General features: G+C 46.6%; 1 protein-coding gene across 1 annotated transcript in view; it reads left to right on the forward strand.

The window, feature by feature from the left end:
• The window catches only part of Dclre1c (DNA cross-link repair 1C), a 43,891-nt gene that overhangs the window by 16,249 nt on the left and 13,873 nt on the right, over positions 1-13,769 (forward strand). Inside the window, 6 exon segments of the mRNA XM_021233662.2 lie at positions 167-226; positions 8,526-8,581; positions 9,019-9,120; positions 9,993-10,065; positions 10,398-10,538; positions 13,536-13,637. Coding sequence (XP_021089321.1) covers positions 167-226; positions 8,526-8,581; positions 9,019-9,120; positions 9,993-10,065; positions 10,398-10,538; positions 13,536-13,637 — 534 coding nt within the window.

Raw genomic sequence — 13,769 nt, forward strand, 5'->3', positions numbered from 1 at the left:
GGAACCTAAGGCCTGTACATGCTAATAAAGTGCTGTAACACTGAGCTACAACCCCAGTTCATTCAAGGTATTTTTGTTTTGTTATGTCATTTTTTTATTGTTAATTTTACTGAAGTCATAAATGGCTACATGGAGTCTATAACGTCTTCACTTAATCTCTTTTCAGATAGCAATTGAAATTGAAACTCCTACCCAGATAGCTTTAGTTGATGAGGCATCGGGTGAGGTAATTATGTAATACAAATTTTTATTTTTTCTTAATGCTAAAATGATGGTTTGACTTTGTCTTTAATTTAGAATGATCATTTATTCATAAACAATAATTTATGGAATTTTTGGAAAAACAACCACAACATTTGTGAGTGTTTTGATCTCTATGGACTGGGGTTCTCTCACTATAGACTGGGGATCTCTCACTGTAGATTGGGATTCTCTCACTGTAGACTGGGATCTCTCACTATAGACTGGGATCTCTCACTATAGGCTGGGATCTCTCACTGTGGACTGGGGATCTCTCACTGTAGACTGGGATCTCTCACTGTGGACTGGGAATCTCTCACTATAGACTGGGATCTCTCACTATAGACTGGGGATCTCTCACTATAGACTGGGATCTCTCACTGTAGATTGGGATTCTCTCACTATAGACTGGGGATCTCTCACTATAGACTGGGGATCTCTCACTGTAGATTGGGATTCTCTCACTGTAGACTGGGATCTCTCACTATAGACTGGGATCTCTCACTATAGGCTGGGATCTCTCACTGTGGACTGGGGATCTCTCACTATAGACTGGGGATCTCTCACTATAGACTGGGGATCTCTCACTGTGGGCTGGGGTTCTCTCACTATAGACTGGGGATCTCTCACTATAGACTGGGATCTCTCACTGTAGATTGGGATTCTCTCACTATAGACTGGGGTTCTCTCACTATAGACTGGGGATCTCTCACTGTAGATTGGGATTCTCTCACTGTAGACTGGGATCTCTCACTATAGGCTGGGATCTCTCACTGTGGACTGGGGATCTCTCACTATAGACTGGGGATCTCTCACTGTGGGCTGGGGTTCTCTCACTATAGACTGGGGATCTCTCACTATAGACTGGGATCTCTCACTGTAGATTGGGATTCTCTCACTATAGACTGGGGATCTCTCACTATAGACTGGGGATCTCTCACTGTAGACTGGGATCTCTCACTGTAGATTGGGATTCTCTCACTATAGACTGGGGATCTCTCACTATAGACTGGGGATCTCTCACTATAGACTGGGGATCTCTCACTGTGGGCTGGGGATCTCTCACTGTAGACTGGGATCTCTCACTGTAGACTGGGATCTCTCACTGTGGACTGGGATCTCTCACTATAGACTGGGATCTCTCACTGTGGACTGGGATCTCTCACTGTGGACTGGGATCTCTCACTATAGGCTGGGATCTCTCACTGTGGACTGGGGATCTCTCACTATAGACTGGGGATCTCTCACTGTGGGCTGGGGTTCTCTCACTATAGACTGGGGATCTCTCACTATAGACTGGGATCTCTCACTGTAGATTGGGATTCTCTCACTATAGACTGGGGATCTCTCACTATAGACTGGGGATCTCTCACTGTAGACTGGGATCTCTCACTGTAGACTGGGATCTCTCACTATAGACTGGGGATCTCTCACTGTAGACTGGAATCTCTCACTGTAGACTGGGATCTCTCACTGTAGACTGGGATCTCTCACTGTAGACTGGGATCTCTCACTGTAGACTGGAATCTCTCACTGTAGACTGGGATCTCTCACTATAGGCTGGGGATCTCTCACTGTGGACTGGGGATCTCTCACTGTAGACTGGGATCTCTCACTGTGGACTGGGATCTCTCACTGTAGACTGGGATCTCTCACTATAGGCTGGGGATCTCTCACTATAGGCTGGGGATCTCTCACTATAGACTGGGATCTCTCACTGTAGACTGGGATCTCTCACTATAATCTGGGGATCTCTCACTATAGACTAGGATCTCTCACTGTAGACTGGGATCTCTCACTGTAGACTGGGATCTCTCACTATAGGCTGGGGATCTCTCACTGTGGACTGGGGATCTCTCACTGTAGACTGGGATCTCTCACTGTAGACTGGGATCTCTCACTATAGACTGGGATCTCTCACTGTGGACTGGGATCTCTCACTATAGACTGGGGATCTCTCACTGTGGACTGCGGATCTCTCACTGTGGACTGCGGATCTCTCAGTGTAGACTGGGATCTCTCACTGTAGACTGGGATCTCTCACTGTAGACTGGGATCTCTCACTATAGGCTGGGGATCTCTCACTATAGGCTGGGGATCTCTCACTATAGACTGGGATCTCTCACTGTAGACTGGGATCTCTCACTGTGGACTGGGATCTCTCACTGTGGACTGGGATCTCTCACTGTAGACTGGGATCTCTCACTGTAGACTGGGATCTCTCACTGTAGACTGGAATCTCTCACTGTAGACTGGGATCTCTCACTATAGGCTGGGGATCTCTCACTGTGGACTGGGGATCTCTCACTGTAGACTGGGATCTCTCACTGTGGACTGGGATCTCTCACTGTAGACTGGGATCTCTCACTATAGGCTGGGGATCTCTCACTATAGGCTGGGGATCTCTCACTATAGACTGGGATCTCTCACTGTAGACTGGGATCTCTCACTATAATCTGGGGATCTCTCACTATAGACTAGGATCTCTCACTGTAGACTGGGATCTCTCACTGTAGACTGGGATCTCTCACTATAGGCTGGGGATCTCTCACTGTGGACTGGGGATCTCTCACTGTAGACTGGGATCTCTCACTGTAGACTGGGATCTCTCACTATAGACTGGGATCTCTCACTGTGGACTGGGATCTCTCACTATAGACTGGGGATCTCTCACTGTGGACTGCGGATCTCTCACTGTGGACTGCGGATCTCTCAGTGTAGACTGGGATCTCTCACTGTAGACTGGGATCTCTCACTGTAGACTGGGATCTCTCACTATAGGCTGGGGATCTCTCACTATAGGCTGGGGATCTCTCACTATAGACTGGGATCTCTCACTGTAGACTGGGATCTCTCACTGTGGACTGGGATCTCTCACTGTGGACTGGGATCTCTCACTGTAGACTGGGATCTCTCACTGTAGACTGGGATCTCTCACTGTAGACTGGAATCTCTCACTGTAGACTGGGATCTCTCACTATAGGCTGGGGATCTCTCACTGTGGACTGGGGATCTCTCACTGTAGACTGGGATCTCTCACTGTGGACTGGGATCTCTCACTGTAGACTGGGATCTCTCACTATAGGCTGGGGATCTCTCACTATAGGCTGGGGATCTCTCACTATAGACTGGGATCTCTCACTGTAGACTGGGATCTCTCACTATAATCTGGGGATCTCTCACTATAGACTAGGATCTCTCACTGTAGACTGGGATCTCTCACTGTAGACTGGGATCTCTCACTATAGGCTGGGGATCTCTCACTGTGGACTGGGGATCTCTCACTGTAGACTGGGATCTCTCACTGTGGACTGGGATCTCTCACTATAGACTGGGGATCTCTCACTATAGACTGGGGATCTCTCACTGTGGGCTGGGGTTCTCTCACTATAGACTGGGGATCTCTCACTATAGACTGGGATCTCTCACTGTAGATTGGGATTCTCTCACTATAGACTGGGGATCTCTCACTATAGACTGGGGATCTCTCACTGTAGACTGGGATCTCTCACTGTAGATTGGGATTCTCTCACTATAGACTGGGGATCTCTCACTATAGACTGGGGATCTCTCACTATAGACTGGGGATCTCTCACTGTGGGCTGGGGATCTCTCACTGTAGACTGGGATCTCTCACTGTAGACTGGGATCTCTCACTGTGGACTGGGATCTCTCACTATAGACTGGGATCTCTCACTGTGGACTGGGATCTCTCACTGTGGACTGGGATCTCTCACTATAGGCTGGGATCTCTCACTGTGGACTGGGGATCTCTCACTATAGACTGGGGATCTCTCACTGTGGGCTGGGGTTCTCTCACTATAGACTGGGGATCTCTCACTATAGACTGGGATCTCTCACTGTAGATTGGGATTCTCTCACTATAGACTGGGGATCTCTCACTATAGACTGGGGATCTCTCACTGTAGACTGGGATCTCTCACTGTAGACTGGGATCTCTCACTATAGACTGGGGATCTCTCACTGTAGACTGGAATCTCTCACTGTAGACTGGGATCTCTCACTGTAGACTGGGATCTCTCACTGTAGACTGGGATCTCTCACTGTAGACTGGAATCTCTCACTGTAGACTGGGATCTCTCACTATAGGCTGGGGATCTCTCACTGTGGACTGGGGATCTCTCACTGTAGACTGGGATCTCTCACTGTGGACTGGGATCTCTCACTGTAGACTGGGATCTCTCACTATAGGCTGGGGATCTCTCACTATAGGCTGGGGATCTCTCACTATAGACTGGGATCTCTCACTGTAGACTGGGATCTCTCACTATAATCTGGGGATCTCTCACTATAGACTAGGATCTCTCACTGTAGACTGGGATCTCTCACTGTAGACTGGGATCTCTCACTATAGGCTGGGGATCTCTCACTGTGGACTGGGGATCTCTCACTGTAGACTGGGATCTCTCACTGTAGACTGGGATCTCTCACTATAGACTGGGATCTCTCACTGTGGACTGGGATCTCTCACTATAGACTGGGGATCTCTCACTGTGGACTGCGGATCTCTCACTGTGGACTGCGGATCTCTCAGTGTAGACTGGGATCTCTCACTGTAGACTGGGATCTCTCACTGTAGACTGGGATCTCTCACTATAGGCTGGGGATCTCTCACTATAGGCTGGGGATCTCTCACTATAGACTGGGATCTCTCACTGTAGACTGGGATCTCTCACTGTGGACTGGGATCTCTCACTGTGGACTGGGATCTCTCACTGTAGACTGGGATCTCTCACTGTAGACTGGGATCTCTCACTGTAGACTGGAATCTCTCACTGTAGACTGGGATCTCTCACTATAGGCTGGGGATCTCTCACTGTGGACTGGGGATCTCTCACTGTAGACTGGGATCTCTCACTGTGGACTGGGATCTCTCACTGTAGACTGGGATCTCTCACTATAGGCTGGGGATCTCTCACTATAGGCTGGGGATCTCTCACTATAGACTGGGATCTCTCACTGTAGACTGGGATCTCTCACTATAATCTGGGGATCTCTCACTATAGACTAGGATCTCTCACTGTAGACTGGGATCTCTCACTGTAGACTGGGATCTCTCACTATAGGCTGGGGATCTCTCACTGTGGACTGGGGATCTCTCACTGTAGACTGGGATCTCTCACTGTAGACTGGGATCTCTCACTATAGACTGGGATCTCTCACTGTGGACTGGGATCTCTCACTATAGACTGGGGATCTCTCACTGTGGACTGCGGATCTCTCACTGTGGACTGCGGATCTCTCAGTGTAGACTGGGATCTCTCACTGTAGACTGGGATCTCTCACTATAGACTGGGATCTCTCACTATAGACTGGGATCTCTCACTGTAGACTGGGATCTCTCACTGTAGACTGGGGATCTCTCACTATAGGCTGGGATCTCTCACTGTGGACTGGGATCTCTCACTGTGGACTGGGATCTCTCACTGTAGACTGGGATCTCTCACTACAGACTGGGATCTCTCACTATAGACTGGGATCTCTCACTACAGACTGGGATCTCTCACTGTGGACTGGGATCTCTCACTGTGGACTGGGATCTCTCACTGTAGACTGGGGATCTCTCACTGTAGACTGGGATCTCTCACTACAGACTGGGATCTCTCACTATAGACTGGGATCTCTCACTACAGACTGGGATCTCTCACTGTAGACTGGGATCTCTCACTATAGGCTGGGATCTCTCACTGTGGACTGGGATCTCTCATTGTGGACTGGGATCTCTCACTACAGACTGGGATCTCTCACTATAGACTGGGATCTCTCACTATAGACTGGGATCTCTCACTGTAGACTGGGATCTCTCACTATAGGCTGGGATCTCTCACTATAGGCTGGGATCTCTCACTGTGGGCTGGGGATCTCTCACTGTGGACTGGGGATCTCTCACTGTGGACTGGGGATCTCTCACTGTAGACTGGGATCTCTCACTGTGGACTGGGGATCTCTCACTGTGGGCTGGCATTTTCCCATTGTTGATCTTAACTATCATTTCCCAGTGTCCTCACACAGTGGGAGAAGTAAAGGTTCCCCTTTAAAGGCACTAATCTGTTTTCTGGGGGGTTAACTTCAAGAACTAACCACCAGTCAAAAGCTTCTTAATTAAATTCCCAGGGGTCACTGTTTCAAACTCCAAGCTTCAGGGGATGGAGACATTCAGTCGTAGATTGTTAGAATTATTTCCAGTATTAGAAGGATTAAACATGATGTATTTATTTTTTAAATTTTTGCCAAAATTATTATTATTACTATCACATGTTCATGACAAGAATGTTTTTTGTTAATATGACACCATGTTGTCACATTTATTGTTTCTTATATCTGGGATATAAAATAGTGGTTAGTTAATATTTTTTGAAACAAATTCAAGTATAATGGCTATCTTCTTTTTGAATCATTTTCTTAATTCAAAATTAAGTCTCTACCAATTGTATAAAATTTATTTTTCAACCTCAAATTTAAAGCTTGTATTTTATGGGTGCATTAAGACTGTAGGCCTAACCTTAAAACAAAACAAAGCAAAAGCCCATCTGAATGACACCAAGGGCTAAGAGGAATGTTGCTTTTTTCTGGCAGCCGAGTTAGCATTTGCTCTGAAGTCTGATATAACATCATCATGTGTGGCTTCCCAGTGTGGAACTCTGAGGGTGACCTGTGGGGTGTGACTATGGTCACAAGAGAGGTGACCTTTTAGATGGCTTTTCTTAGAAGATCAGGTGTATTCTTCATCAGTTTCTTCCTGGTAGAGCCAGGTTTGAGTGGCAGTGGGGACTAAAAGGGGGAGACACGGAGGGAAGGAGAAAGCGAGGGACTGAGGGATGAGAGCAGGCCTGAATCTGTGCAAGTGTGGCCTGGGGGGTGTTGTCAGTGGTCTTGTCAGCTGCCCATGCTCCCCAGCCCAGCACTGAGCGCCATGGCAGGCTCACGTGCCTTGTCCTGTGACCTGGCTTTTGTACACTGTGTCCAGTCCCAACAGGGAGACCCCCATTGAAAGGACCTGGGGATGAGTACTGTGAGAAGAGGGTGAAGAGTCAGAACTGAGCAGTGAACCACTGCAGACAGAGCTCTGCCCCCTCCTGTTGAGAGCTGGAGAGCCAGTGGTGCCCAGCAGGCTCTGTCCTAAAGGGACAATGCCACCTGCAGTGTGATGAGCGGGGACTGGGCTGCATCCACTCCTATTGTCTTTTAATAATAGCGTTACTGCAATATTCATTGACACACAATTCACCCATTTGAAGACCTGGAGGCTGTAAAGTATTCGCAGAGTTACCTGGGCACCACCTGGTTTGGACTTGCCTATCATGGAACTTCTTTCTCTGAGCGTTTTTCAAGAGGCATACCTGTATATGGATGGCATGCAGGTATAGAATCTTTTCTTTACAGCCAAATAGTGTTCCATGGTGTGAGCACACCTCATGCTGTTTATCTGTTCATCGGTTGCTAGGCATTTTGAAGTGTTTCCACTTTGGGGCTGCTGTGAGTAATTATGCAGTCCATGAACAGATTTTTTCGTGAGACATTGTCTTTGGGTGTGTACCTAGAAAGGGACCCGGGTCCTGCTGTCATAGCTCTGTTTAAGAGAGTGGACAAGGGAGTGGACAAGTCCACTTCTTCCAGGGTTTGAAGAGTGGGAGACTGAAAAGAGGCACATTCTTTTTTCTTATTATTTTTATCTTTTTAAAATTTAAATTAGAAACAAGCTTGCTTCATATGTCAATCCCAGCTCCTTCACCCTCCCCTCCTCCCCAACTCCCCCACCCAGTCCCCACTATGCTCCCCAGGGAGGGTGAGGCCCTCTATGGGGGAATCTCCAAAGTCTGTCATAACATCCAGGGCTGGGCCTAGGCCCTCCCCAGTGTGTCCAGGCTGAGAGAGCATCCCTCCATGTGGAATGGCCTCCCCAAGCCCATTCCTATGCCAGGGATAAAAACTGATCTACTACCCAAGGCCCCATAGATTGCCGAGGCCTCCTCGTGGACACCCAAATTTAGGGGGTCTGGATCAGTCCCATGCTGGCCTTTCAGCCATAAGTCTGGGGTCCATGAGCTCCCCCTTGTTCAAGTCAGCAGTTTCTGTGAGTTTCACCTGCCTGGTCTTGACCCCTTTGCTCATCACTCCTCCTTCTCTGCAACTGGGTTCCAGAAGTTCAGTTTAGTGTTTAGCTGTGGTTGTCTGTAGAGGCACACTCTTGAATGGTATTTTGTAATTTAGCCAGCTCCTCGTGATAACTTCTGTTATTGTTGTTTTCTTTATTTTCTTTTTAGAAGGAAGAGGTTGTTGTGACTCTCTTACCAGCTGGTCACTGCCCAGGATCAGTTATGTAAGGGGGCCCATCTGTTTGCATTTCTTTCTATATAAATGTGTATTATATTTGTAGAGATAACTTTCTGTGGTCTAAAAGGTAGTATTGTGCAGAGATAGATTTTCTTTTTCTGGCAGTGTCTTTAATTGTTACTTCAAATGTGAGCTTGGGAAACTGAGATGAAGCCCACATGAAATGTACCTTTCTTAGGGCACATGCCTTTAGTGACTTTGCACTATCTTATTCACATGGATTTTTCTCCCCCTGGAATGGAATGATTTGGGAAGTGCTAGAATATTCCAGGCCATCCTAGGACAGATTCAGTAGTGTTCCCATGCTGTTGTTTTATCAGCAGTACATCATAAGGGGTGTGTTTGGAAGGAGGCCTTTGCTGTGACTTCAGCTTTCTTAGGGCTTTGTGATATGGAAGTCACTGAGATACATTTATTTTTCAGGTTCTTATTTCAGGGCAGTAATGGAACTGTCTTATACACAGGAGACTTCAGACTGGCAAAAGGAGAAGCTTCCCGAATGGAGCTTCTGCACTCTGGGGGCAGGTATAGTGCCTTCTGTAATTCTTAGCTGTGCAACTTGAATAAGTGTGTGTGCATGTGTGCATGCGTGTATGTGCATGCATGCATGTGTGTGTGTGCATGCATGCTTTCCCCATAATTCTAAACTTTTGTTTAATTAGAAATCAACTTGAGGCCGGGGAATGGTGGCGCCCATCTTTAATCCCAGCACTCGGGAGGCAAAGGCAGGTGAATCTCTGTGAATCCAAAGCTACAGAGAGACCCTGTCTTGAAAAATTAAAAAAGAAAAAAAGAAAGAAAGAAAGAAATTTGATTATAAAAGTTGCAAGAGTGGAGCATATTTTTCTCTTTAACTGAGGTCATGCTGATTGGAATGGCAGGGACATGAACAGAAGTCATTGATTCAGGCATGTGAAATTCAACACTTTAAATTTTATTTATTTGTTTGCTTGTTTGTTTGTTGTGTTTGTATGTGTAGGTCAGAGGACAATTTGTGGGAGTCAGTTCCCTTTTCACCACATGGTCAGGCATGGTGATAAGACAAGTGCCTTTACCCAACAAGTCATATTTCTGGTCCAAAATTCTTTTTTGTTTGTTTGTTTTTGTTTTTCGAGACAGGGTTTCTCCGTGTAGTCTTGGCTGTCCTGGAGCTCACTCTGTAGATCAAGCTGGCCTTGAACTCACAGAGACCTGCCTACTTCTGCCTCCCAAGTGCTAGGGATACACCACTACCATCTGGCTCAAAACTATGTATTTTATTGTATGGAAATTGTTTTTCAGTGAAGTTGATGAACAAAAGTAGAGGGGAAGAACCTGGAAAATAAAGCTGAGGTTCTTGATTGTTTTATGCACAGTTATGTTCCATGAAATGGCTAACACTGTTTTCTTCTTTTCAGAGTAAAAGACATCCAAAGTGTATATTTAGACACCACGTTCTGTGACCCAAGGTTTTATCAAATTCCAAGTCGTGTATGTCTGCCTGGGTGATGGGTCTGCCTGGGTGATGGGTCTCCCTGGAATGTTGGGTCTGCCTGGGGTGATGATGGGTCTCCCTGGGGTGATGGATCTGCCTGGGTGGTGATGGGTCTCCCTGGAATGTTGGGTCTCCCTGGGGTGATGGGTCTGCTTGGGGTGGTGAGCTGGGGTGATGGGTCTCCCTGGGGTGGTGACTGGGATGTAGCCACCTGTCTTGTTGGAAGGGTGGTGTAGGCTAATGCAGCAGTTACCCTTTGGGCATGAATATTGAAGAGGAAAAAGGTTAGTGATTTTCTATAAAGTACCGATTTTTGTTGGCTGTCTAGGAGGAGTGCTTGAGGGGGATTTTGGAGCTGGTTCGGAGCTGGATCACTAGGAGTCCACGCCACGTCGTGTGGCTGAACTGTAAAGCAGCTTATGGCTATGAGTATTTGTTCACCAACCTGAGTGAGGAGCTGGGAGTCCAGGTACCTCTCCCTTTCCCTGCTCTGCCCCTCCCCTAATCCCTTTCCCTCCTTCCACTCCCCTACACCCTTTCCTTCCCTCCCCTCCCCCAAATAACTGAAGACAGGGATGGGTGAGAGCAGCTTGCTAAAGCACAGCTGCAGTAGAGGCTGGGCCTCTCACAAATCACCTCATCTTGTAGATGAGGCTGGGCCTCTCACAAATGACCTCATCTTGTAGGGGCACATTCTCACAGAAGGACACCCACAGCTCAAAACGTGTATGTTTTCCAAAATGTGGGTTATAAAATAAATATAGCAGTTGTACCCGGTATCAAAGTAAATCTGAACCAGTGATATCTGGGTGTGTTGCTTGCAGTTAAGGTATTGACAGTGAACATTTACTTATGTGGTTGAAAACACACATATACACATGTATATATATGTATTTCTCTATGACTGTGCGATGCCCAGGCTGTTGTGGAAATCATGTTTCCTACATTGACCTGGAGCCAATTAATGGATCAGCACTGGGCTTGGTGGGAGTTTTCACTTGTCCACTTTTGGCCATTTTCCCAGTTGTTTGATGGAGGATTCTCAGACCCAGGGCAGAAGTGCCTGGAGTGTGTGTGGCAGCTGCTGATCAATCTCTTCCCCTCCAGGGGCTTTTGTGCCTGGGACTTTTGTGCGGGGCGGTGGTGGTGCATGCCTTTAATCCCAGCACTCGGGAGGTAGAGGCAGGCGGATCTCTGTGAGTTCGAGGCCGGGCTGGACCGATAGCCTCCAAAACAATACAGTGAAACCCTGTCTTGTAAAAACCAAAAAAAAAAAAGGAAGTGAATTTGGAATAATCACTGAACAAAATGAAACGTTGGGACCAGAGGGACATTTTTAGTTGTGTGCTTTTAAATATAGATCCACCAGCCGACAAATCTGTGCCCAGAACTGAGCAGTGATCCACAGTGTACTTCAGTTACACTTATCTAGTTTTGCTGGGGATGTGGCTTAGTGGCAGAGTACTCACCTTGCATGCACAAGGCCCTGGGTTCTATCCTCAGCACTGACTGGCAGGCAGGGAGGGGGTCTACTTTTTCTGCTTTTGAAATTATAAAATTCTAACCTTCACTCTCCCTAAATGTCTGTTCCTGCTTTCCTATTCCCAAGTCTATTTCTGTAAGTCCTTCTAACCAAATATTTTGATGTAAAGTCATTAATTGTTCATTTTGAGAAAGATTTGCTTTTTTCTGGGATCACTCTGCCTATGTGCTTGATGTTAAAATGGCCTTTTAAATTAAAATCATGGTAGTGATAATATTCACACATGTACACACACACACACGCGTTTGTATTACCTATCTTCTAAATTCTTTTCACCTTTTACCTCTATGATATAAAGGTGGCAGTTATTTGCCGCCCCTAAACTCGGGGTGTAATTTCAGGGGGTGTGAAGAGCAGAAGCTACTGCTCTGAGCCCTGGGAGAAGAAGCCAGGGCCAGGGGGGCTTCAGGGCGAGGCTTTTGATGGTCATCCCAGAGTTTCCGTAAGTCCTTTTGCCAGCAGTGGGGATAGTTCTAGATCAAGAGTCTACAAAGAGAAAGTGGTGCCAACTAACGTGCCTCAGGGATGATCTGTGGCTGCCGTTGCAGTCATTTTTATGCTGATTCTTTTCATATGGTTCACTTTATCCCCTTCTCGTTTTCCCTAGAGAGCCTGGAAAGTCATGTTCACCACTGCCTACTTCTTTCTTCTTTATTTTTCTTTATGTTGTTTTGCAGAGAAGGAGTTTGACTGGCTTCAAACTCATGATCCTCCTGCCTCAGCCTTCCGAGTGCTGCAATAGTAGATGTGTCACCACACCTGGCTTATGTTTTCTCTGCGTGTCTGTGCAGATGCATGGGTGTGTACAAGCACCTATGAATTTGAGTGTCGTGTGTTAAAGGCCAAAAGTCTGTCTGTTTATTGTCTCTCATTGATCTGGAGCTCAGTAGGTAGACTGGCTGGCAAGCGTGCCCCAAATCCACCTGTCTCACCACCCAAGTGGGATCACAAGCACCGGCCACCATAGCCAGATTTTTTGCATGGGTTCTGGGGACCAAACCTAGTTCCTTATACTTGCAAGGCAAACTTTCCTGTCTGCTCCATCTCCCCAGTCACTTATTTTCCCTTCTGGTTGGTCGTAAGTAAATCAGATGCACAGACCACTGGATGAGTAAGCAGTTGTGTTTGAGTTCTTTTGCACCCTGCCTTGGTAGAAGCCAGCACAGCAACTGGGCATTATTTCAGTATGTTTCTTAGTCTCACACAAACATGAGAGTGCTACAGTTTTAATTTCGCTTCATGATCCTAATGTCAGTTTAGGCACTAATACCATCTGCTTTGAAAGACCAGAAGACATGTTTGGGTAAAGCTGCTATAATTGGTTTTAATACTTTAAACTGTTAATAGCCTTAAGTTTCTGGAGGTCAGCCAGGTTTGAGGATTTGTTTTGTTGCGTCTTTCTCTTTTCTTTGCCCTGTGAAGTTCTATGTGGCAGGACACCAGCTGTCCTGTGTGACATGTAGTGTGCCATTTGAGTGGGCTGTCTTTTGTTGGGGGTAATATGCATGCCACAGAGTGCTTGGAGAGGTTAGAGGACGTTAGAGTTGCCTCTCTCCTTCCTCCTTTATGTGGGTTCTGGGTGTTGAAATTGGGTCACCATGCTTATAAGCATGAACCTTTACCCACTGATTTCATCTCACAGGCCCAGTTGGAACTTCTTGCCTGTTTCTATCAGCTTGCTAGGGTTTAGAATTGAGTTTGGCGTCCAGCAGGTGCATAATCAATATGAACCAAGTGATTCTTGAAGGACAGTATTTTTTTTAAAGATTTTATTTATTTATTTATTAATATGTACACAATGTTCTGCCTGAATGCCAAAAGAGGGCACCAGATCTCATTACAGATGGGAATAATGACCCTGAAAGTATTTATTCTTAGGACTGCGTTTCAAACAATGTGCCTCTATCTGCTGTTCACGCTCAGGTTCACGTAGACAAGATGGATATGTTTAGAAACATGCCTGATATCCTCCACCATCTCACCACGGATCGAAACACCCAGATCCATGCCTGCCGCCATCCAAAGGTACTGAGGAAGCACTTGTCCTGTGAGTGGGAGCCCAGAAATTCTCCCCTGAAGCTTTTCGGGATTCTAAGGTTGTGCAGTGCACATACCTGTATCCATGAGCATGTACTTTATAATGTGTAACAGCAGACT

Source organism: Mesocricetus auratus, unplaced genomic scaffold (assembly GCF_017639785.1).
Source record: "Mesocricetus auratus isolate SY011 unplaced genomic scaffold, BCM_Maur_2.0 Super-Scaffold_100013, whole genome shotgun sequence".
NCBI lineage: Eukaryota > Metazoa > Chordata > Mammalia > Rodentia > Cricetidae > Mesocricetus > Mesocricetus auratus.